At 41.6% G+C, this 26793-nt stretch overlaps 1 protein-coding gene across 1 annotated transcript; it reads left to right on the top strand.

Moving 5' to 3' along the window:
- Nucleotides 1–844: 844 nt before the first annotated feature.
- Nucleotides 845–23770, top strand: LOC308283168 (interferon-induced very large GTPase 1-like; the record flags this gene model as incomplete). Its single annotated transcript, XM_080723546.1, has 12 exons — nucleotides 845–935; nucleotides 5010–5071; nucleotides 8018–8217; nucleotides 8584–8783; nucleotides 9303–9403; nucleotides 12406–12511; nucleotides 12934–12971; nucleotides 13387–13513; nucleotides 13741–13778; nucleotides 18597–18711; nucleotides 18913–18950; nucleotides 19055–23770. The coding sequence occupies 12 exons, from the start codon at nucleotides 845–847 to the stop codon at nucleotides 23768–23770; spliced, it is 5832 nt and encodes a 1943-aa protein (XP_080579672.1).
- Nucleotides 23771–26793: the final 3023 nt, after the last annotated feature.

Genomic DNA, 26793 nt, shown 5'->3' with positions numbered 1-26793 from the left:
GTACCGCATGTGTAAGCTAGATACGTTCTGCGCATGTGCACCTGTGGCAGGGCTGCCTTCTTGGTGTGTGTGCACCACCTAGGGATAATCATTTGGAACTGCAGCCAGATTGTTAGGCAGCAGAAAACACACCAATATTGCAAGCCGGCCAGTCAGACAGACAGACAGACGAACATCGGCCAGTACCATCGGTGAACGTCACGTTATTGACCGATGCACCGATGGCAGTCAATGAGGCAAATATCCGCCGATGCCGATGTGCGGCCGATACATCGGTGCATCTCTACTGCCTACCGATTTGTAGGATTTTTGGCCAAAATATGTAAGAGTAGTGCACAGAAATGTGTTTTGCAAACATCGGCCACTAGGTGGCGCTAGAAAAGGCATATTTGAAAAATTTAGGGCAGAGGTTCTAGATTGGCATCCAGGGAAGGTGTGTGCTCACTTTGGCAGCGACCGGGCCAACGGCGACTGAGATTAGGTGCACACAAACTGCGAGGACACACGGACGGACGCACGCACGCACGGACACACGGACGGACGAAGGGGAAAACATACTCTCCCCCATGCCTTCGGCTGGTGGAGACAAAAACATACTCTCCCCCATGCCTTCGGCTGGTGGAGACAATGACGATTCTACAGCAATGTACATAGCTGGGCATGCTTGATTGTCTTGTAGATTTAGTCACGGTTAATGTGATTGCAGCTTTAAAGACTTTGAGGAAGATACAAATGATTGTGTGTGTGTGTGTGTGTGTGTGTGTGTGTGTGTGTGTGTGTGTGTGTGTGTGTGTGTGTGTGTGTGTGTGTGTGTTGCAGAGTGATGGGCATCTGTGGATAAAGCATGGCATCGGGGTCCAACTCCAGAGATGGTCCGGGGCAGAGGGAGGCCATCTCCCAGGATATAGACAGAGATGTCCAAATGCCCCTGCAAGGTCAGTGTCCTCTTACCTACCTGCCTGTCTATCAACTGATTAACAGACCAACCAAAAACTTAACATTCAGACAATTTAAAATCTATCAACAAACAAAACATTGGATATAGACAATGTTCCAGATGAGTCCTTGTACAGTATGTCAGTTAGGCTAATGAAATAATACATTAATCAATCACTCAAGCAATTATTTTGGTTATATCATGTGAATACCTTTTTGGAAGCTAGTTCCACAGGCTCACATACCTTGTAGATCAGCTTTAATCTGTGGTATTATAATGATTGAACCAATGAAAAGTATTGCACAATGGGTGCCTAAGTTGGCCTAAGACATCCACATGTTCTAGGATTAAAGGTTAATATTTTGTATTATTTATTTCATGATCAGTAACATTTTTGGGCATACAAGGTTTACACAGATGAGCTAGATCAGGGGTTCTCAAACTTTTTGATCTCACGACCCCATATCATTAGTGAACTTTTTTGGCGACCGCTGAGTCATGGACCATTAGACCATCTGAACATTTTGATGGTTTGTCCACTTCAAATGCCAAGCTCACAATGTGTCGCATCGGGACGCATTGTGAGCTTGTAGATCGTCTATTTTTATATATTTGAAAACTTGAAACAGGGCGTTCTGCATAACGAGTACTTTTACTTTTGGTAGAATTTATTTGGTAGTTTTACTCAAGTAAATTCAATCTGAATACCAGACTTCTACTTGTAACAGAGTATTTCTGCGTTGCAGTATTGATACTTTTTCTCAAGTAACAAACCTTTTCCAGCACTGTTGCCGTCTGATTTAAATTGGACAATGTTTGAACCATATGTTACCTTGGAGTTAGTCTCGCGTGGCCAGACTGTTAGCACATTGTTTTGAATGTTAGGTTATAATTTGAAACAAATTGTTTTGTTAATGTGATCTTCCTGCCTTATCAGCAACGTTAATTACGGTATTTTCATTTTTACATGGTAATAAGAACGTATTGTTTATTTTACAGACATGGACTGAAGGTGTCAAATGAAATGAGTTACTTTGCCCGCATCTTAAAGTTAACATGTTAGGCTGTTTGTGGTACAGTATGATGCAGGAGGCAGAGGAAAGAGAGGGAGGTGATGGCAGTAATGAGTTATTGTGGCACATCTTGCTCCATTAGCAAGAGATCCAATTTACTACATTTCTGGAGTGAAATACCCTGAGGGAAAAACGGGATAACTTCACATCTCTCCATCTCTGTCCCTTTCCATTTCAACTCCAGCCTAAAGCTGGCCTTACACTAGCAGATAATCGGGCACGATGAAATCAGGTAGCATTAACTAGCCTACAGGATAATTGTTTAAGATTCTCTTACCTACCAGATAATCTAAATACGCTCACACTAGCCAGATTGATTCTGGCCTGAACAAAGCAATGATACATAATATAATGAATACAAAATGTCATGGAGGCTGTTCTGAGAGCTTCGCCTTGATACGCGTCGCACACGCACAGACAAACACATTAATGGTATCCACTCAACATGCCATCGCCTCGCCTCGAGCAACAGAGAAAAATAAAACACTTCATTATGGAATTTGTATCCCATTTTGATGATAATATGAGTTAACTTTGACACGTTTCATGTCCATCCATGGATCTGTTCAACTCCCTGACTTTTCTCCTCTCTCTCCACCGCTAAACTAGTAGTAGTCAACGCTGCTCTGCTGTTGCGTCTTGCTTCTCATGATGCCTGATTTATGATTAGTCATAAAACAAACCTGCTCCTGTTGAGTTTTAATTTCCATCCCAATCATGATACAATCTAATGGACGGATGGACTGTATGGAAAGTGTGTCTGTGTGCGTGTGAGAGAGAGAGGCAGAGATGGAGAGAAAAAGAGAGCGACATCTGTCGATCAGATACTATGCTCAGACTCAGATCAGCGGCTGTCGCCACCAACAGACCCTGTTTCTTGCGTCCGAAACAGCGGCAGTCTTTCTCTCGGCCCTCCGTTGATGTTCCATACCAGATAGATACCTTTATTATCCCAAGGAGGAAATTCAGTAACCAGTATAGCGATCCAGAAAAATATCAAACATTTATGAAAAGAGTCGGGCTACCCCACTCGGCTGGGCTCAGATTGCAAACACTCTTCTTGTGGGACAGAGGAGGATGCAGGAGATAATAAATGCTAATGTTAGTCAAGTCATGGCTGTTTTACCAGGTTGTCTGACCACAGGAAAAGAGGCTGTGATAAAAAAAATGTAATTGTCTCCGCCAGGCCGAAGGCATGGGGAGACTACTGTATGTTTGGGACCCTGTATGTTTTACCCCCTGTCCGTCCGTGCGTGTGTCCGTCCTTCAAAAATTCCCTGAAAACTCACCTTTCAGGAGGCCAGAGAAGGAGGTAGCTATCACTTCTCCCATAGACAAGCGAGAAGTGAGCACCCCCCCTTACAGTACCTTAGCCCCACCCCCTTGTTTCCCCTATCCTGTTTGACTATATTTGTACTGTATTACATTTCAATTGTATTGACTATACTTGTACTGTTCTCCATTTTTGTTTAATAAAATAATGAATCAATCAATGCTTCCGTCTGTTACCAGCTAATCTCCGATGCTGTTGGCCTGTAGCCTGATGTCAGACTCTGCACTGGAGCTTGAGTCTGACATTGTCCCAATGACAAGAGATTTCAAAGGGGAGGGGATTTGAAATTTGAAATTCCCAATCACAAGAGATCTGGTGGGAGGGGTTGTGTTTGACACAAAAACATTCCCCCCTCCCCCTCCCCTCTATGACAGGCATCAAACAGGTCGTTGTCTTTGATGCTTCATTGATTAGAGAGATCACTAACAACTAGAGTTCTCAACAGGCCTGAACATTAAGGCCTGGCCCTAATTGGGCCCTAACTGGGCAGGCCCGAGGCCCTACCCGGCCCTACTAGTTAGCATACATTTTAGGCTCTACCCTACCCTAAATGTCGGGTCGGGTTCGGGTATGGTCGGGTTCTCATTACTCTATCACAGAGTAATAATAATAAAAGAATAATAACAATATATTTTCTTTTTTCATTGAGCCCGAGCCCTACCCGGCCTGACTAATTAGCATACATTTTAGGCCCTATGCTAAATGTAGGGTCGAGTTTGGGTATGGTCGGGTTCGGGCAGAATTTGAGAACTCTACTAACAACAAAGGGAGCAATTAAGAGCTGTCGCTGAGCTCCCCCTCCCTCCATTGTTTCTGTTGATTTTCTGTTTCTGCTGATTTGCTGTCTTGTTAGACCCACCCCCTCCTCCAAGGCTCTGACTCTCATTGGCCTGGTTTGCCTCAGACCAAAGAAACTATAGGTTCATTGCGCAACACCAGACCAAGAGAACGAGTCCACTCAGAGAGTGGGCGGGTCTATGGGCTGGAGCCAGGCAAGTTCTGTTCTAACGCCACCAGGGCCGATTTTTTCTAAACACATTTTGAAAATGCTCCTACAGATTTTGTATGCGACCAAAAGGTCGCAGTTACTACCAAAACCTCCACCGGCTGTCTGTCTGTCAGTCAGTCTGTCAGTCTGTCCGTCACGTCACACTTTTCCCCAACTCATATCTCCGCCACCGTTGCCCCAATCCATGCCAAACTTTGCACACACACTCCTTGCCTGCCAATCCACAACCTCCACCCCTCCAGGGACCCCCGGAGCTCCAGGGACCCCCAGGGACCCCCTTCCACTGCCGCCAAAACGTGCAAATCCGTGCAGTCCCTAGGCCAAGGAAAAAACCTTTGCCCTGCATTTTTCACATCTGCCTTTTATAGCGCCACCAGGAGGCCGACTTATGTAAAACACATTCTTTGATATTACTCCTTCAGATTTTATCCCCAAATCACTCAAATCAGTATACAGTATCTCTATAGTGATTTGATCAAGATGAATCTGTCCGATATTTCATATTCCATCCTAATTTGCTAACAACGGATTCCAAAGTTTGCAGGATTGGTCCGTTTTGAACAAAATGCCTCAACTCATGAATTAGATTTTTTGTTTTGTATGTGTACAAATATAATATGACATCAATTCCTGATACGTTTTCTCTTCTTTCAACAGAGGAACTGGAGCAGATTCAGAAGAGAACCTTCACTAATTGGGTGAACGCTCAGCTGTCCAAGGTGAGCTCATCATCAGTACGAAGTGACAATAGATATTCATTGCTCTTTATCTCGAGCAGGGATTCCCAAACTGTGGTGCATTCACCCCCTGGGTTGAGAAGCTGCCGAGTGTGTGTGACATTAAAGGCCTTTGCAGACAGGGTCCGATTTTATGTGTTGAGTTGAGTTGAGTTGAGTTGAGTTGAGTTGAGTTGAGTTGAGTTGCGTTGCGTTGCGTTGCAAAAGGCACACCATGGGGCCTGATGGTGATGGCACACCATGGGGCCTTCAGATGGCCATAACTCTATGACCATTGCTCTGATCAGTGCAATATAGGACTAATCTATTGGTCTTGCAGCCGCCACGCTAGTGTTAAATGTGCCGTTGTGCCTAAACCTTTCCCTGCTGTGTGGAAAGCATAACTAGACAATCTGCTCCTCAATCTGCTCCTCTGAGCCAGGTCAGGTAGGCTATTTTTCTAAAATCATTATCAGGATGGAATATGGAAAATCGGACAGATCCGCTTGGTTTAATAACTATAGAGATACTGTGTACCGATTTGCATGATGTTTGGACAAAATCTGTTAAAAAAATCTGTATAATAAAAATCAACTACCTGGTGGCACTATAACAGTCTGATCAGAAAAATAGGGCAGAGGTTCTGCTCTGGCATCCAGAGACAATAAAGCCAGTGGAAAACAATTCACGCACATGCAAATATTACGCAGTAGGGATAGTTGTACTTATTTTTTTATGTTGTACCCCTTCAGTTTAATCATCACCTATCAATATGTAACCTTTTGGGGATCATGGCTATGTTCTCTCGACCCTATGTTCCCTCAGCCCCAATGAGGTTAGGGTCAGAGTTTGGGTTAGATTTAGGCATAGCGGTTAACATTCACCAGCGTCGGCAGGTTTGCTACTGACCAGCGTCGGGCTTATAGGGAACTTGAGCATGGACCCACATTTTGAACATTAGAACTTTACAGTACGTACATTGGAGACACTAGGCTCTTTGCAAATTACAGTGTCATTTATACTACTCTGTCTGTCTGTGTGTGTGTGTGTGTGTGTGTGTGTGTGTGTGTGTGTGTGTGTGTGTGTGTGTGTGTGTGTGTGCATGTGTGTGTGTGTGTGTGTGTGTGTGTGTGTGTGTGTGTGTGTGTTGTGACAGAGGAAGCCACCATGCATGGTGCAGAACCTGTTCATTGACTTTCGTGAGGGCTCTAGACTGCTGGATCTGCTGGAGGTGATGAGTGGGGAGCGAATTGTAAGTCTGTCTGTACTCTGTAAATCTGTCTTTCTCTGTCCGGTCCAGCTCAGCTCAGCTCTAAACAGCATCTGTTCTTTCATTTGATTGATTCCATCCATGATCTCTTCCAGGGTTGTGAGAGAGGCAGTAGTATGTTTCATCAGAGGAGCAATATTCAGACAGCTCTGTCCTTCTTAGAGAAGAAATCGGTAAGGGGCAGTGTGTGTGTGTGTGTGTGTGTGTGTGTGTGTGTGCGTGCGTGCGTGCGTGCGTGCGTGCGTGCGTGAGTGAGTGCGTGCATGCATGTGTTCAGTCTCCCTGGTAAGAAAGAATGTTTTCTCTTCCCAGATCAAGCTAGTCAACATTAACACTCCCGATATCATCAATGGTAATCCCTCCATCATCCTGGGACTGATATGGATCATCATTCGACAATATCATGTACACTCTTAAAAATGTTGGGTCAAATGTTCAACCCTTTTGCTGGGTTGACACTGTTGGGTCAAAGGTTGGGTCAGTTTGACCAAACATTGGATTAAAAATACTTAAAATTAGTAAACCATCTGTTGGGATATGGATGGCCCGCCCACATCATCAGATAAAATGCATTGAGTTCATAACCCAAGTGTTGGTATAGGCTTTTGAATTCGAGTTTACCCAACACATGGTTCACTGCATTGCACCAACTTGGGTTAAAATAGACCCGCCCTCTCTGTCTATCAACACATTGGTTTGTGAATTGCACCACTATTGGGTTAAACTAAGTGGGTGGGCAGTTACCCAGCATGCAACTGTGCTCCCATACAGATATTTTTTACAAACTTTTCCATTATTTTATGGTTTTAGATAGAGAAAACAACATTGTATTGTAGATGATCGCAGTGGAAGTAGCCCAGTCATAATCCCTAATTAAAAAATATATTAAAAAAAACATAGTTGCATACAGAAACAGAAACCATGACTAAGATGGTCCAGACTGACACATACAAACAGGTTTGCTGTTCTTTTAATGTGAGGCACCACATAATCTGTCGTGTTCAAAGTTGTGATATATAGCCACGACTAAATGCATAATTTACTCCGCATGCATTCTTCCTTGAGTAGATTAAGCATGAAAAATATCATTGAAGAAAATGTTGTAAAAAAAAAATGAATAGATTTAATGTGAATGAGCGTACAATCCCAACAACAAGGTCACTTTTAAGCCATTTTTGGGTGTTAGATTCCAACCCATCAGCAGTATCACATTAACCCAACAGCAAAGTCACTTTTAACCCATTACTTGGTTGTACAATCCCAACCCAACATGCTGGGTCACAGCCTTAACCCAACCCTGTTGGTCTGCAATAACCCATGTTGGGCTGGTCCAAAACAGTGTTACGTGTTGGGTTACATAAATAACCAACATGGGTTGTTTTTGACCCAACAATTTTAAGAGTGTAAGATTCAAAGAACCCTTAAAGGTCACACACAAATATATTTTTTGTATTAAATGTGTTTTTACTCAAGTGTCTGTGTATTAAACATTCACTAAATGCCTAAAACTCAAAGTCTAGCCAGTAATATAATTTCCATGAAATGGAAACGGTACTCGGAAAAAGCCACAGTGTAAATGTTTGTACATTTGTAATGAAATTGACATTTGAGTGCCTTTACTCTCTGAGTTGAATGAACACTGAGGGTTTGACTGTGTACCCTTGCTTTGTTTTTTGCAGATTGTGGAGCTGGCCAGTAGTCTGTCGTTAAGACCACGTCAGTCATCTATAGAGTCCCTGGCCAGTCTGGACAGTCACACCACCTCCACCTTGTCCAGACACTCAGCCAGGAGTAGCTCCCTGCCTTCACGAAGCTCCAGCCACGTCGAGATCTACGCCAAGAAAGTCCTGCTTCTCTGGGTCATAGAACAGTGTCTTAAGTACGTATGTACCCACTGGCTGAGTATCCTTCAGTTTACAGATAGATCCAAACAATGCTTTTAATATAGAGTACAAGTGAACATTAGATCAGAGCTCCACTCACAGGGTATTGTTAGAACTGATGAAGTTCTAACAATCAGTGTAATGTATTGGGGAGCGTGTCATCTTTTAGCATATAGACATAGGATCTTTTCGACAACCAAACCTAACCCTAACCCTAACCTCCGTGGGGTGAGTAGATAACTTGCCAACGCTCCGTTGTTGAAATAGTGGGCGTTCGCAAAAGTGAGATTTCCCTATGTATTGTTAGAACTGATGAAGTTCTAACAATCAGTGTAATTCTTTGACCTTTTTTCCGTCTTCAGGGCTGGCTGTACTCTGGATGTGAAGGACTTTAAGGCCAGTTGGAGGAGCGGGGAAGTGTTCCTGGCCATCATTTATGCCCTGCGGCCAGACTTGGTGGAACTCTCCAAAGCTACGACCAGATCCAACAAGCAGAACCTGGAGGAGGCCTTTCACACTGCAGAGAGAGAGCTACGGATCCCCAGACTGCTGGAACCTGATGGTACATTGATTACTTTCTGACACATACTGTAGCACGTAAACAAGTAGAGTCAATTATTAGGAAAATCATCAGTACCAGGGGTCCTGAAGGCTGGATTTGAAATACCACAAATTTAGTAGACACAGACCTAGTTCCTGTGTTACAGGTTAGAATCTGTCCGCTCCCACATGATATTTCATGTTCACAGTTTAGCAGACTGTTGTGACTGTTCTACAAAGCTTGTCCCAGCGTGAGAGGGCATAATGCTCCGACAATCTGTTGACTAGTTTGGTTTTAGCTGTGATTTCATATGAAATGCTTGCTTGTCTCAATTAGACACTTCATTTCCTCACATCATCAACAGGGTGTCTGATACTGTACTGGTTTAATAGTGCTGAGATAAACTCTCACCAGGTACCAAAAATGTCTAGGCTGGTATAGATTAGCCTACTCTGTTATAGCACTGGCTATAAGTAGGAACTGTCTTAGTCTATATGGTGTGTGTGAGGTGGATTATGAAGGCTTGTGATTTGGATGCAGATGTGGATGTTCACGACCCGGATGAAAAGTCCATTATGACATACGTGGCCCAGTTCCTGCAGTATTCCAGAGACCTGCCTGGACCAGAGGATGACATGCAGGTTTGTGTATCAGTCTCTTTGCTTTCAGCCACTCCCACTTCCATTTTATCTACTGTTGCAGCCCGTCCCCACCCCCACTGCTTCATAGCGTTGTCTCCTTAATATTTTTGAAATGTTCTCCTCTCCTCTCCTCTCCTCTCCTCTCCTCTCCTCTGAGTTGTCTGCATGAACTAGCTATGCAAGCTGTGCTTCATTAAACCATTCAGGTCTTTAGAGCCAAATGTACTTAGGGAATTAATACTGGAGAGGGCAGATCACACAGTGTAGGACGAGTTGGTCCTGTTTCATGAATTCATGAATGAAAGTGTGTGACTTCTTCTATATTTCAAAATAATAAATGATAACCTGGAGAGGCCTCATGGCAGTAATTTCTGTCAACACTCTTCCAGCTAACAAAATCAGTCATACCGTTTGACCCCATGTCCGTTTGGATTTCCACGAAAAGAAGTTTGGTGGAGTGTAAAAAAAAAGAAAAAGAAAGAAAAAAACGACATGTGCATATCTCCTTGTGTGGGCCGTTCTGTCTGCAGGCCCACAGGAAGTCATTTAAAGCAGGGGGGGCTCATGCACGCGCGTGGAATGCAGATTTTATCTGGTTTTGTTGGTGTTGTTATCGGGTTTCCACAGTTAATGTTTTTGCTAAATGTAACACAATCAAGAACTACACTTACCCTTCCCCTCTGGTCCCCTCTCAACACACTGTGGACAGCGTGGAGACAAATCAAAAAGCCAAATGGCGCACAGACATTGGCCATCCGACAGTGTAGACAGATTTCTTGTTTACCAACATTGAGACTGCACCTGCTTGTTTCATATAATCATTCAGTTTCCAAAATATCCCCAAACCTGTTGATTTGGGGAGCGCAGCTTGGCTACACGGAGCTGGATATTTCATATATCCCAGTTTTTCAGATATCCACATAGAAAAATATCTAGGTCCACACGGAGCTGGATATTTCATATATCCCGGTTTTTCAGATATCCACATAGAAAAATATCTAGGTCCACACGACAAAGATATCTAGGTCTAACAAGCACACACACAGAAAAGTCTTCAGAGATATCCGGGTTCCCTGTCTACACGGATCCAGTGAATCGGATATTTTTCAATCTCTCCACTTATTTATCCGGTTTAAAAAATATCCAGCTTCGCAGCCGAAATATCCAGCTTCATGTGGCTGCAAGCCCCAACAGCACAAAAAAATGTCTAGCTTCAGAAATATCCAGCTCCGTGTAGCCATCGTTCATTCAACCTCCTCTCTGTGTTGGCTGGTGACTGTGAAGACGTTCCACCTACAGTATATACTTCACTACCGTAACAGCATTGCGCACCAGGACAGCTGATATACAAGCTCACAGCTTGTTGCGGATGCGACTGGTGTTGTGAGCTTAGAGGTCTGCAGCCGTTCTATGCGAGTGGTTTTGAGAACAACTGCTTTGAACATAGCTTCAAAGCGCGGGCTGTTGCGGCCGGGGGAGGTGGGGCGGCCACCCACCCAGCACCCCTACTTCCTGCGGTCATGTCTGTCCGTGACATTAGCTGTGTTGATGTCGGTCTCTGCGTATTTTCTATTAGTCTCGTAAGATGTTAGTCTCGTGCTCATATGGACATAGAGACATAGGGACATAGGGATCTACACTACACGCAAAGCCAGACGTAGAAACGGTTAGCATCACTCAACAATTATTTTTATTTGGTTCACAATACCTTCACCATAGCTAGCAAACTTAAAGTTAGCAAATACAATTACAGATAAAATAAAGTGTAACTATTAAGGGTGTCGTAAAATATCTATATGAATCGGTAATCGGAATTAAAGTTATTAATCAGTTCCCTGGATTTTAGCATTAAATAACTAACCTACTGAGAAACTCTGAACTCACTTTACTCGTTTACTATTACAAATCATTGCTTCAAAAGTGAGGGCTGCTAAACACAGTACAACGAAAAGGCAAAAATAAATAAAAGAGCTGCCTGCTCTGTCCTGTGGGAAAACCGCAGATCTACAAGCCCACAGCGTTTTGCATTTCGATGAGTTGTAAACTCTTAGATCTGCTACTTCGGGCGCACTGGTGTGTGTAAAATGACGCTCGCAACGACACAGCGACTGTAAACAAATCAGCGTGATAATACCAGTGGAGAAATGCAAAGTTGGGATTTTATAAGAATGCGCCAGTAATGTATTGGATATTACACTTTTCCCAGTAGAACCGTCAGAAGTCCCCGCACTTACCGACAGCAAAGGTAACTAGAAGCAGTGCTCTTCCGAGCACAGGTCTCCACCAGGCCACACAAATCGGCCTGTTATAGCGCCACCATGAGGCTGATTTAAAAAATGTGGGGCAGAGGTTCTGAATTAGCATCCAGGGAGTGTGTGTGCTCAGTTTGGCAGCGATCGGGCCAACGGCGCCGGAGATTAGCTGGTAACAACCAGGCCACACAAATCGGCCTGTTATAGCGCCACCATGAGGCTGATTTGAAAAATGTGGGGCAGAGGTTCTAGATTGGCATCCAGGGAGTGTGTGTGCTCAGTTTGGCAGCGATCGGGCCAACGGTGACTGAGATTAGCTGCTCACAAACTGCGAGGACGCACGGACGCACGGACGGACGCACGGACGGACGCACGGACGGACGCACGGACGGACGGACGGACGGACGGACGGACGGAGGGGAAAACATACTCTCCCTCAGCCTTCGGCTGGTGGAGACAATAATCACGGGGCATCTGTTTTTATTGCAAAGGACTACATTAGAGCATTGGTTCTCTAAGTGGGGTCCGGGGACCCCCAGGGGTACTTGAGGGAGTTCTAGGGGGTCCCCAACTAAATGATAGGAACCAAATGGACCCTTATGGGTATTTGTAACTCAGGGAGTGTACGGCTGAGCATGTTACGATCACTTGAAATTAACTCTTTGCACCTTAACTGATTGTACATTTAACTACATTTTTTGCAATTTAGCTTAAGTACAAAAGTTTAAAGATAATTTCCTGTTTTCTTAGAGTGACCTCAAAGCTGTTGATGCTGGACAATCAGGGATGACAGATAGTGTTGGAGAAGACAACACAACATCTTCAGATCCCAGCACTGTTCCTGCTCCAAGTGCAGGTAAACACTCAAATTCAATAATTCACTGCTTGGTTGATAAAAACACAAAACAAATTCTCACAACTTAACATGCTTAGTTATTATTTGAACAATCTGTAATTACTGTAATTGTAACCGCTTGAACGCTAGTATCCATATTCTGGGGCGAACATTGGCCTAAAATAGCAGATCTACGAGCTAAAAACACTTCACACCGCGTTAAGTTGTGAGCTAGTTTAAAGGCTATTTTAGCAGAAGAGATTTATGGTAGAGGGAAATAAACTACGTACAGACACGAGCCTGGTCTATTATCTAATTATAAAGGATTTAAATTGTTAAACTATATTTCACTGACTTTCAGGAAAACATCACAAAATGCCTTGAGATGCTTACTGTAGATGTTAAATCTTATAATTAAATATTTAATTATGCAAATACTGTAGGTTCCATCGATGGAGATGGCAGAAAAAATAAGGATAAGGTGAGATCAGTTTTTGTTTTTGGTGTCACAAGATTGTTAAAGCTGTTTGCATCATATGTGATGGTACTATTAACCTTTAGCTACATCGTTTTTGCAATTTAGATTTTGAAGGAAGGGAAGGAATTATTATTGTCTGTCTGTCTGTCTGTCTGTCTGTCTGTCTGTCTGTCTGTCTGTCTGTCTGTCTGTCTGTGTGTGTGTGTGTGCGTGCGTGCGTGCGTGCGTGTGTGGTTGTTTGTTTGTCTGTTTGTTTGTAGTTTTGATGGCATGTGTTTATGGTTGAATGCATTAGCGTATTGTTGCGTAGGCTGTAGTTGTGGTGTCTCTACTTCATGAAAATAAATAATAAGAATAACACACTATAAAAGGCTAGAGTACAATATAACTGTTTAAAGCAATTTTCCTGTTTTCTTAGATTGACCTCAAAGCTGTTGATGCTGGAAGCTCAGAGACGACAGGTAGTGTTGGAGAAGATGACAACACAACACCTGAAAACAAGTCTCCAGATCCCAGCAGCACTGTTCCTGCTCCAAGTGAGACAGGTAAACACCTGCATTCAATAAGTCACTGCTTGGATTATACAAAAGTTATGAACACACAACACATTCTGACAACTGAACACACTGAGTACAATTTATTAACTCAACATTTAAGAACTAAACACCTCAACATTATTACACAGATTTACAGGAAAATAAAACATATCGACTTGTGTTTAAAATAAACTAAACAGAGGTACTTACTGCATATGTTTAATCTGTATCTATAGGTGCCATTGATAAAGATATAACTGAGAACAAGGATAAGGTAAGATAATAATAATAATTTTAAGCTAATAGACCATCCTCTTCTTTTTTTTACAATTTAGTATAAAATGTTATTGCAATGTACAAGTACTGAAGTCCATATTAAATCCATCTTATGGCTTTGACTCCCCTAAACTTTAAAGTATTTGTACTTTTGACTTCTACTTACTGTACAAACTTACAGAATGCATTATGAATAAATCACTTAAATAAGTTCTACACTTTGCAAGCCACGGGGAGCCCCTTAAAAACCCCTGAACACAAGTACTGCCGATCAATCTTCTATTTATTTATAAACATGTTTAAAAAAAACAATGCCCCAAATGATAACAACACGTACTGGAGCGCTCGGTACGAGCGAACGGTACGTGTACATAGTACTATTAGTGGGCGCGGACTTACTTGCGAGACGCATTGATTGATTGATTGAAGACTTTATTAGAAGTTTGCATAGGAAATAAAAAGGTACAGTTTCATGACGGTACAGTTCACTGGTACAAGGTCTACTAAAAGGAGATCCATGAAAAGACTAAGCTTATTTCCACTGGAAACCATTGAAGTATCTCATATAACACTCCTCCATTCATTTGCGTGCAGCGAAACGGGGGAAACAGCGATAAAAAAAACGCGCCCGAAAGTACATTACGTCCTCGATCCACGCACAGCGATCTAAACACATGTAATCCACTCATTGTGAAGCCTTGATTTCGTCTTTCGTCTGATCGAAAAAGACTCAGAGAAACGCTGCGCTAACGGCTCCTCCTATAATAGAGAGGCACGTAATGGCGGCTATGCAGTCTGCAGTCTGCAGTTGCACTTCTGGTCACATGATCCGTGACACGTTAACCCTTTACATGGATCCTTAAAGAGACAGAGAAGGACCGGCGACCGTTTTTTTTAATAATTATCATTAATTTCATTCTTAATGACCTAGTACGGAAAAGTCCGGTCGGCTAATTGAGCCGACCGGACAAGTACGGGCAAGTATGGCCGGCTAGAGAATAGTGAAATAACATGTGTATAAGCTCACAATGTGATGCTAATTGGCGTGTTGTGAGCTTGTAGATCAGCTATCTTCAATATTTATATATATTCACACAAAGAAAGTACTATATATACTGTAGTACTTGCTCTATAGTTTGACACAAATACTGGGGTTGAGTACTTTGTCCACCATTGGCCGTGGACATGTAACATTGTCAGCCAATATCATGGTCAGTACTGTAGATCATATATAAATGTGAAATTGATACATTTTCATAGAGTCGACCCAAGACTGTTGATGCTGGAGGCTCAGAGATTGGAGAAGATGACAACACAAGTGAAAATACCTGTTCAGATCCCAGCTGCACTTATCCTGCTCCAGGTGAGACAGAACAAACCTGCATTCAATAATTCACGACTTGGATGTTCTAAAAGTTAATAACATATTAATTCTCATAAGTGAACATACTGTACTTTTCGATCTTTGGAATAATTTGAAATAACTGCAATTAACCACTTGAATACAAGCGTCCATATTCTGGAGGGAACATTGGCCCAAAATAACTGATCCTACAAGCTCTCAACACTTTGCACCACAATGTGTTGTGTGTTAGTTTATACTAGGCTAGTGTGCTGAAGAGATTGGGGTAGACAGGAATAAAGGATGATAATAATAAATAAAACTAAAAGTTCAGAGATGATTGCACAGACTTTCAGGAAAACATTATCTATCACAAAATGCCTTTAAATTAAGCAATATTGAGATGCTTGAAACAGTAAATGTTTAATCTGTATATTTAATTATACAAATGCTGTAGGTTTCATCGATGAAGATAGAAGCACAAACACAAATAAAGATAAGGTAAGAGGAAGTTATTTAGTTTCTCAAGAATGTTAAGGCTTATTGAATCACATGTTAAAATCACATGTTTATCTTCATACAATTTTGGTAATTTGTTTAAGATTTGCATTTATTTTAGATACTCTTCGAATAATCAGTTTTGTTAGAAGGACGTGGTTTACAAAGTTCCATGTTTGTTTTCTTATTGAAGATTCAATGGTGAACATTCCTGTTTAAAACTAAACAGTTATAGTTTAGTTATATTAATACACAGACTGGTACAGACGATCCTTTGTGCCAACTGCTTTCAGACTATACCGTTGTTTCCTGTTGAGATTGGCACATTTCCTGGGGCAAGCTGCCCAGATCACACGTGACGTCACACAGGTCTTCTTATTTTTTCACTCTCAAAAAGCACCTGCAATGTAGTGCATTTGAAATTACATTGCAGTGCACATCATAACCCAGTTCGCAAATACCGCCATCTTGGATATTTTGCGTTGCATTGTGGGTAAGCGCAAAGCTATCTGGGAGTAAATGGGTCCATGAGCGTCTCAGCTGCTTGGGATATGCTTTGAGTGTACGCGTCTTTGCTCTCTACGTGCCGATTATTAAACTGTTTTATGTTATAGCGCTGCACTTCTTCCACTTTATCACAGATGCAATCTGTTACTGTTTTTATAATTAACTAAATAATGTCTATATTAATCTACTCGTGCAGACTCAGAGGGCTTGCCAAAAAATAAAATGAATAAAGTGGGCGCAAGGGAACTGCTTGCGCGATGCGGTCGCACAGTAGCCTACCAATTCATATATGATTTGGGCTTTTACATCTCATTCAACCTTAATATGCAAACATGTTTTGTTTTGTTAATGTTATGTCATGATGGCGCAAGCAACTTGCCTGCATCGTCACCAACTTTCACCACTTTTCTTGGCACTTAATCCATCCATTAAGCCCATAGCCCAACCCAACCTTCCCCTGCCCCTTCTTTGTACTGTTTGTTTAGACTTACTGTTTTCTTTTTTGTTTTTCTTTACATATCTACTGCATAGTACTGTTTTCTATTTGTCTGTCATTCAATGTTATATGAGATACTTCAATGGTCAGACAGTCACTGTTCTTGCTCGTATCCAAGTGGCACTGATTCCACGACCCATAGAAGTTTGTATCCCTGTTTTATTATCCTCAACCGGGTTGGTTCAGATAACGCCCGGTTCTGTTTGTCATAACAGTAAACCTAAACCCCGACTCCAAGCGAACCAAGAAGTCCCGTACACCGCGCTGATAAATTGGAGAAAATGTGCTTCGAGCCTTCGCCGTACGACGGTGTTTCTGCATATCTAAATGGCAGATATACAAGCTCTCAACCTGGCGAGTTGAGACCTGTTGTGAGCCTGTAGCTCTGATATTTTCAGCGCGCAACACCATCGTACGACAAATAGGCTGATCTATAACAGCAGCAGCAGCAAGCTGTCACGAACCAAAGCAGGGACAGAGTCCGAGCACGATACAAACTTTAAATGATTATGAATTTTTAATGGTTGTTCTACTTTATCAAAATAATAATAATAATAACAATAATAGGCTTAAATTATAAAATAGCCTAATAACAGCATTTTCCCAGGCGGCCACATAGCCGGTGGTCTTTATAATTAAGAGCCAATTAAATATTTTAACAGTCAATGGCATATATGCCTATTTATTGCAGCTAACGTGATTTGATTCTTATTAATAGACTTAATATTTATTTGTTTGTTTGTTTTTATCCCACGATTTTGTAACCCATGTTCGGTGTCAATTAATTATATTATCTAATGTAATCCTGGGCGCTACAGTCCCTCTGCCAACCTGGAGACAATAACGGACTATTAGACTTACTTCTATAGCACTTTGTAACAACTGTGGATAGCATGACGTCTTCCCAGCTGTTTTGGAGGGTATCAGGATCGGGAAGACAAATTATAACCCCATCTAAAATTAGTTTGGACCTCCTCTGGTCCTCTATTTCTGTAATCTGTAGTGTATTGTTTTGGTGGTTGCAGATTTAAAATACATGCTGCACGGCAACAGGCAACTAAATCCTTCTTTAATGCATTTGACACAACAATGTCACGGTCTAATAAATAGCGTCTTGGATGAGGAACATTTAAATTACCAGTAAGGCTCCCTAATCGGGAGATAAGCGACCGTAGGTCACTTATCTCCACAAATAGGGCAAAAATGTGTTTTGGCAAAATCTTCCTGATCCATGTTGATGACATGAGTGTAGACATACTGTGTAGTGATTTTCGTGATTTTAGGGCAAAATCTGTAGGAGCAGTGTCCAAAAATGTGTTTTTAAAAATCGGCCTGGAGGTGGCGCTATATGGGACAGATTCATGTTGATGGGATGAGTGTAGACATACTGTGTACCGATTTGCGTGATTTTAGGGCGAAAATTGTAGGAGCAGTGTCCAAAAATGTGTTTTGCAAGAATCGGCCTCATGGTGGCGCTTGCATTGCGCCATATCCAAGATGGCGCTATTTGCGTACTGGGTTATGGGGTGATCACTTTATTTTTATTTTCTGTTTATTTCATTGCTGAGTGAGGTCAGCAGAAAAAGTGAAGTGAGCGAGATGAAAAAAATAAAAACCTGGGTGATGTGTGCCAATCTCAACAGGAAACATTGGTACAGTGTACGATAACTCCCATCCCGTATTCATGAATCATGGACTCATCATCTCGTTGTGGACTTTTTAACAACTGTTATAGACTTACATACTTGATAAACTGGTGATTGCATGTGTGCTGCTGTTCTGGTTTGCTTGCATGTGGTTGTGTGTGTGTGTGTGTGGTTGTGTGCGTGCGTGCGTGCGTGCGTGCGTGCGTGCGTGCGTGAATGCATTAGTGTTGTTTTGTATTGTTTCTGTGCATTTATTTCATGAAAACAAAATCATATCAGCCACTAAGCACAAGTACAATACAACTTGAAATTGTTCTGTTTTCTTAGAGTGAAATCAAAGCTGCTGGAAGCTCAGAGGTGACAGATAGTGTTGGAGAAGATGACAATTCATCACTTGACAACAAGTCTTCCGATACCATTAGCACTGTTCCTAGGGAGACAGGTAAATACCATCAACAAAGTTATGAGCAGAATACACATTCTCACAAGTGAACATACTGAATTTTCATTAAAACCAGTAAACTTGTAACTGAAGTGTATTACATTGACTGTCAGGGAAACATTTATGACAAGATATGACAAAATATACCACACATCATTGAGTTTAATGTAAGACTTAACCTGTATTTATTGATACAAATAGGTTCCTTTGATGACGTTAGCATCAAGAACACGTCTGAGGTAAGATAACTGTATTTGGTGTCTCAAGATATTCAGGGCATTTTGCTTTGGTATGATTTTATTAACAGACTTTTTTTCTAACCGTTTGATTGCTTATTTTAAAGGTTGGCCAAGGACAGCAATCTGTGAAGATTTCTGCAGAGATCATCCCAGAGGAGAAACGTTCACGAGAATTTAATGAGCTGCTTTGCAGACTTCACCTCAAAGACAACTATATAGATAAGTTGATAACTGCTAACATTCTTGAAATAGGCTCTTCCATAAAGAAGTTCAAGGAGGTAACAGAGAACGATTTAGTTCATACTTTCCTTCAGAAGTTGTTGATGCTAGACCACAGTGCCAGGTACATTCCTGTAACAGACAATTCAAAAGGCACTCAAGATTCTGACAAGGTTTCCACGGAAGAAAGTTTTTTTGATATAGTTGCCAGGACCAATGCAATCACTGATCAGAGCATGAAGCAGAGCCATGTCCATCCAATGGATGTTCAGATGGCTGTGTTTCACTGCTCAGATAGCTTTCTCAGGCAGAACATGATTACCAAACTATCACAGTGTCAGTATGCCTTACCTTTTCTTGTGCCTGATCCATACACAATGGATATCCATTGCCCGTTGTGGACATTTAGGCAAATAAGAAAAACATGGAAGGTAACTGATAGTTCAGGTGCCATCACAAGTAAGAATATGCCTATTTGCCAAGCTGAGACACCTATGGTGTCATTTTTACGCTTTGGCTCAGTGTCATCATCTAAATCTCAGCTGATGAATACCTTAATCAATAACCGCCACAACACATTCTTTCATAGAAATTGTCCAGGTGCCACCAAATCTCACTGCCTGGTAGATGGCATGGCAGAGATTGCCTGGTACTTTCCTGCTGGAAAACCAAATGATGCTTTCTCTGACTGTGTTGCCTTCTGTAATCTTCACGGAGACGCTCTAACACATGATAAACAGCGAGAACTACTTATTGATAAGGCTTCAGTCAATGTTGTCCTTTTACCTACTCTAAGAAGAGATGATAAAATGGTGACAGACCTTGTTAAGGGTCCAAAACCTCTCATTTGTCTCCTTGCTGATAATGACTCTGTTGCCAAAGAGATCACACCAGGAAAGTTTATAATGGGTGTGAAGGATAGAAGTGAGTCAAATGTGGCTGAAGAAATGACAAGAGTAATTGGAGACATTTTGTCAAAAACAAAACCATCCTTCAGACTTGAAAGTATGGGAAATGTTTCTGGAATCAAAATAGACGAAAACAACCCTGCATGCCAAAAAGGGAAATCTGCTGCTCAGAAGATTCTGGATTTGCTCAAAGAAAAACAGCTTTCAGAGATCAAAGGCACCTTTCTACCATGTCATGGCCAATTGTGGCATGAATGGTGCAAAACAAACAAAGACCTCTTCCGCCTCAAAGGAGACAGTTTAGAGAAGGACAAAAGTGATAAAGAAAATAAACTGAAGTGGATAAGACAGGAACAATGTGCCAAACCACCCAGTAAGCTTATGCAGATGTTTATTGAAAACCTGCAGTCTCTGGATGAGAATGAAAAACTCTACTTCCTAAAATGGATTGTATTCCGTCTCGATGACAGCTTCACGGATAAACTTTCTGAACTCAACCAGGAATATGATGCAAAATGGTCTGAGGTCTTGGCTTTGAAAAAGAAGAAAGGGGAGGACACACCACAACTGCTGACGAAGAAGCAAAAGGAGTTGGAGGACATTTCAGATAAACTACAGTCAGCAACTGTTGGAGTTGAGCACATCTTGAGAGAAATAGGACAAATCTATGAAGCCCATGCATCTATTAGTAATAGGACAAACTTTTCCCATTACCCTAAGCTGGCTGCAGAGCTTATGATAGCAGGACACCCAATGGAGCTAATGGATGGAGATGCAGCTCATGTGCCTTTAACATGGATCACTAGTGTTCTAGATGAGGTCATCAAGACACTCGGAGACAAGAGAGTTTTTGTTTTGTCAGTTTTAGGCATTCAGAGCAGTGGAAAGTCCACAATGCTGAATGCAATGTTTGGATTGCAGTTTGCAGTGAGTGCTGGCAGGTGCACAAGAGGGGCCTTCATGCAGCTAGTGAAAGTGTCAGAGGAGATCCAGAAAGACTTCAAGTTTGACTATGTCCTGGTTGTGGACACTGAAGGACTGCGTGCTCCTGAGCTGGCAGGGCAACATACTCATCACAATGACAATGAATTGGCAACATTTGTCATTGGCCTAGGAAACATGACTTTGATCAACATCTTTGGAGAGAATCCATCTGAGATGCAAGACGTTCTTCATATTGCTGTTCAGGCCTTCATGAGAATGAAGAAGGTTAAACTGTCTCCAAGTTGTCTGTTTGTTCACCAGAATGTTGCAGCTATTGAAGCGGGTGACAAAAACAAGGAGGGAAAGAGACGCCTACAAGAAAAGCTTGATGAGATGACCAAGTTAGCTGCCAAAGAGGAAGAGTTTGATGCTGAGTTCTTCAGTGATGTCATTGCATTTGATGTAGAAAAAGATGTGAAATACATTTCTCAGCTGTGGGAAGGCAGTCCACCCATGGCCCCTCCAAACCCAGGTTATAGTGAGAACATCCAAGAGCTGAAGAACATGATCCTCTCAAAAGCAAAAGAGTCTAATGGAATGACACTTTCAAAATTCAGCAGCACCATTAAAGACCTCTGGGATGCCCTGCTGAATGAAAATTTTGTCTTCAGTTTCAAAAACACAAAGGAAATTTCATTGTACAGAAAACTTGAAGAAGAGTATGCAAAATGGACCTGGGCTTTAAGGAAAGAAATGCTGACAATTGAAAACCAACTTCACAACAGAATTGAAAATGGAGGACTTGACGACATTAATATGAGTGATCTTATCAAAGAAATTAATACGACTTGGGAAGAAGTGGAAAAGGCTGTGAAGAAATATTTTGATGAAGATAAAGATGACGTACTGGTTCAATGGAAAACACGATTTGAAACCAAAATTAAGGATTTCCGTGATGAACAAGTGAGAGGAGCCAAACAAAAGCTAGGGGAAATTATTCAGCAGAGGAGTGCTCGAAAGAATATGGACGATAAGAAGACAGTTTATGAGAATACGCTTCTACAGAAGAGCAAAGAGCTTGCCAGCAAGCTAAAAGACAAGGCAAAGGATGAAAATGAACTTAAAAAGGAGTTCAACTCTCTTTGGGAATGTTGGGTTTTTGAGCTCACGGCAGGTGTTCCTCGCATAAAAGACATAGACATCCAAAAGGATGTGGATTCTATCCTTTCGGAAATGGGATATGAGTGGAATCTTCTAAATGAACGCAAAACGCAAGGTTGTTACAAAGACATGACAAAGAGAGGGAATTATTTTGATTGCATAGCCAGCAAGCATAGCAAATTGGTTGCAGTTGAAGCTCTCAAAAAGGCTTATAAACAGTTTTCTTCATGGCTGAATTCAACAAAAGAACCTAATTATAATGATCTGATCAGAGCCCTGATTGCCAATGTTCAGAGACAAACCAATGCCTTAATTAAGAAGAAACCTGTTAACACAGATTACCATATTGGTCACATGCATGAAGTAGCCTTAAATGTGGAAGAAGAAGTGAAAGATTTTGAATCCCACATTGCCCTCAAGAAGGAGTTTAAGCTTGATCTATTGCTTAATGCCTGTACAATTGCAAAGGCAAGTTTTCAAGATGCTCACAATGAATTCCAGAAGTCCAATGATGCGTGTGCATATTTGGAAAACCAGAAAGGACAATATTATAATGCATTCAAAAGCTTTTGTGAAGGTAACTCCTCTGCCGTTGTGCTTGGTGAACTACTTTGTAGCAAACTGAAGGAGTCTGCAATTCTGCCTGTCCATGACAAGACTGCCCTTGACTTGGCTGGAGAGATGGCAAATAGTCACCCTCCCTTCAGTGGGAATAGGGTGAATTTGGAGAAACACGTTTTACAATCACTGGCAGAAGAAAAGGACTTTGACAGTTACGTGACATATATCAGACATCCAAGGAAACAAGTAGAGCTTTTTATCAAAAAATCTGTTGATACTTACATATCCACCAATCAGAACAAGGTACTCAGTATCATGCAGAAAAATGAGGACGATATAGTCAGGCTTCTGAATCAAGCAGTGTATGACGCAACAGAAAAAGTTAAAACAAAGAGTGGAGACACCAGCATGTGGTTGAAGGAGTTCTCCTATCAGTTAAAAGATGACCTACGTGTTGTCACCAACTGCTATGATCATGTTAATGACATAGATGATTTTGACTTTCTTAAAGAGGAGATTGAGAAACACCTTAAGTCCATGAAGGCAGATTTGACCTTTGGCCTCTTAACCAACCAGGAGGATGTCCGGTTAAAGACACACACAATTCTTATCGAACAACTGTGCAACTGTTGCTGGGAACAGTGTCCTTTCTGTTCTGCCATTTGTACCAACACCCTTAAGGATCACAGTCCAGATGATCACAGTGCCCTTTTTCATCGCCCAAAAGCAATTTATGGAGGCTGGTATAAAGGTACAGTGGAATTTGTCATTGATGTCTGCACAACACTGGTTGCAAGTGATAGACATTTCTTCGCAAGAGGAGATTCAGAGGAGACCATTCCATACAAAGAGTATCGGAAAAAATATGCTAACTGGAGAATTACCCCTGATGAATCAAAACTGAAATATTGGCAATGGTTTGTGTGTCACTTTCAAAAGCAACTGGAGGATCATTACGGCAAAAAATTTGAGGGCAGTGGAGAAATTCCTGAAGCATGGAAAAAGCATACAAAAGAGGAGGCTATCAAAAGCTTGGAGAACATGTAGTCTGTGAATCACAACAACCACAACATGCTATACCAATTACAAGAATAGCTGTAGGCTACTTTTAAATCAAACATGAATTTGCCTGTAAATAGGAGAAAAAAAATATTACTGTGTTATTAATTAGAGTGCCTGGACTGCCTGATTCAACATTTACATTGTTTTAAATCAAACACTATTTCCAAATATTACAGTCCATACAAGCAAGGTAGAAAGCATCCCCCCCCCCCCCCCCCCCCCTAAATTATGGCTAATAAGTTTTTTGTATTCTTTTCATTTATGGAAAAAAGTGAAACAATGCACTGACACTGTAGAATAAAGCAAACCTATCTATCTACAATCATATCTACAGTATATAATATTTGTCATTTTCAGTTTATTTAGCTTTTTGTCATATTTCCAGATCAAAGACATTGAACTGAAACAATTTGTAACATCTATATATGTGAGTAGATATCATGTCAAGTTTGAGAATCCTTTTGTACATGAAAGCCATTGTAACAATTTAACACATTTATGACTTCATCAGTGTGTAATTTACATGGAATAATCTTCAAATAAACATTGTGTGTTCAGCTATTAATGGATTATTCATTAGTCTTTGTGTGTGTGTGTGTGTGTGTGTGTGTGTGTGTGTGTGTGTGTGTGGGGGGGGGGGGGGGGGGGGGGCATACTCTACAATAAAGGTAAATCGTTTTAGCACACTCTACCATACTAGTTATATTCTATTAACATTATTTACTACTCAGATGCACTAGATTGTATTAAGAATGATTCAAATACAGTTGTATTCACAAAACTGTTTGCAGCTTTAATGGGTAGTTGACAATGCTGAACCTTTCACATTCTAGTGTGAGTAGTACAGTAGAACAGATTTTTGACAAGCTGTCAGAGAAACATTACAAAAGCCTATGAAAACTGTTTTTAAATGATCACATTGGACAATAATACACATTTACTTACTGTAGATCTATAATCTCACATTGTCAATCAAAGTAGTTGTGTTTAATGATGTACTGTAGCTGATGATGCCATGACATATGGTCTTTCCTCTGCAACAGTAAGCTCAACTTTAACAATGTGTACATACCGGTACTTAGTTACAGGGGTCTGTACTTGGCCCTCTTTTTTTCTCCTCTCTACACCAAACCTCTTTTCCAAAAATAGTGGACCTACAGTTCATGCTCAGAAAGCCGGCCCTCCCTACCCTTTCCCTTGTCTCGCCCCCCCCCCCCATTTCTGCTCCCCCCCCCCACCCCCCCCCCCTCTCTCTCTCTCTCTTTCTCTCTCTCTCTCTCTCTCATGGCTCTTTAGCCTTTGTAAATTGTCTTGAGATAACTTGTTATGATTTGACACTCTAATAAAATTGAATTGAATTGAAAGCTTTGTGTTGTGACATTTTGTGAGCTTCTAGATTATCTATTTTCACTGAATGTCCTCCTATTAAAACATGCAAGGGACAATAGGGTTCATGTCTCCATTCATCTTCATTTTAATGAAGCAGAAAAACAAACATATATATATGTCCCGGTTTTTTTGAGGTTCGGTGAAATTGAGAACCGGAGCGCTCGTCGTGCGGCGCGGCGCGGAACAAGTGGTCACTTTGATCCAGAACAAAGGCAACAACAACGTAGCGACGGCCCACGGAGGTTAGGGTTAGGGTTAGGCTTAGTTTTACTGAGGTTAAGGTTAGGGTTAGGGTTAGAGTTAGGCATAGTAAGCTAATGGCTAAACACAGCCGAGCTAGGCTAGTAAATAAACAACGAAAGAGAGTCGCAAACGAGTGACGTCAGTGCCTACACTAGTGAATGGCTGTTGTCGCCATCTGGTGGTGATTGGTGTGTGGTGAACGACAAAACAAGTGCTCTTACCACGATCTAACTGAGTTACCCAATCTAACTGTAACATATAATATATATATATATATATATATATATATATATATATATATATTATACCTGTCGAATTTAGCGCGCTATTAACTAGTTAACTCACAATCCTTTTAATGCCGATATTTTTTTTAACGTGCGATTAACGCAGCTGATGTTTGAGCCTCGGTGCGCTCCGTAGTATAGAGAGTGAGGAAGCGAATGCGCTGACAACAGTCAGTCAGTGTGTGATGCGGCTAGCAGCAGGGCTAGTCATAGTATGAGACCCCATAACTCTATGTATGAGACAGACAAAACGGCGGAGATTTTTGCAGCAGACAGCCACAATATCACCGCTCACGGCGTCGCGCGCATCAAATACTGAAGCGTTGAAACGGCACATCTGCAGACAGCGCGAGCCCCATACTGCAGACACACACGCTCCCAAGAACAGGAGCGCTCCAACTTGTACACGAGCACATAGTAGCCTACGACGTCCTTTATTATACAGTGCTCTGCCTCCCCAGACCCCCGCACCAACATGCTAACAGTGACCACCAAATGCTTGCAACAACGGCCAGAGAACCCACATACAGTGGTTAGCAGTTAAGATTGGCAGTGTCACCAGTTGGCTGCCTCAGTGGCAAACAGGTTTGGGCCCTGTTATGGCCCAAATCCGGCTGAAATCCGGCAAGTCTGGCTGACTATGGCTTGTGTGCCACACATCTCCAACGAGCCATCAGTGTCTCTAGTACACTCTACATCATAACAGCTGGGTTTCTCATAGTGAACTAGGGTGCCCAATAACCTGCCTCAGAATACTTTGATAATATTTAGAATGTATCAATATTACTTCAGTTAAACCAATTCAGACCCTCTAATGCCTCATGCTTGCTTTGTAAAACACCCCTGAGTTGCACTGTACTTGAGTTATATTTATAAACCAACTCTCTTCACCAAAAATAGCCGATCTACAAGTTCTTGTAGCATCTTGTAATGAGCTTTTAAATCTGCTACTTTTGGTGAATATGCCCTTAAAATAGGGATGCTGAGGTTTAGTGATTGAATGCCAAGTTTATTTTAAATCTCTCCTAATGAAAGATTTAAGGTGCAAAATCATGTTCTTTATTTTCAGTTAATAAAGTGCAAGCTTTTGGT

This window comes from Nannobrachium achirus (assembly GCF_963921795.1).
Source record: "Nannobrachium achirus genome assembly, chromosome: 4".
NCBI classification, from domain to species: domain Eukaryota; kingdom Metazoa; phylum Chordata; class Actinopteri; order Myctophiformes; family Myctophidae; genus Nannobrachium; species Nannobrachium achirus.
Note: the sequence above shows the minus strand (reverse complement) of the source record. Positions and strands in the feature narration are given on the sequence as shown.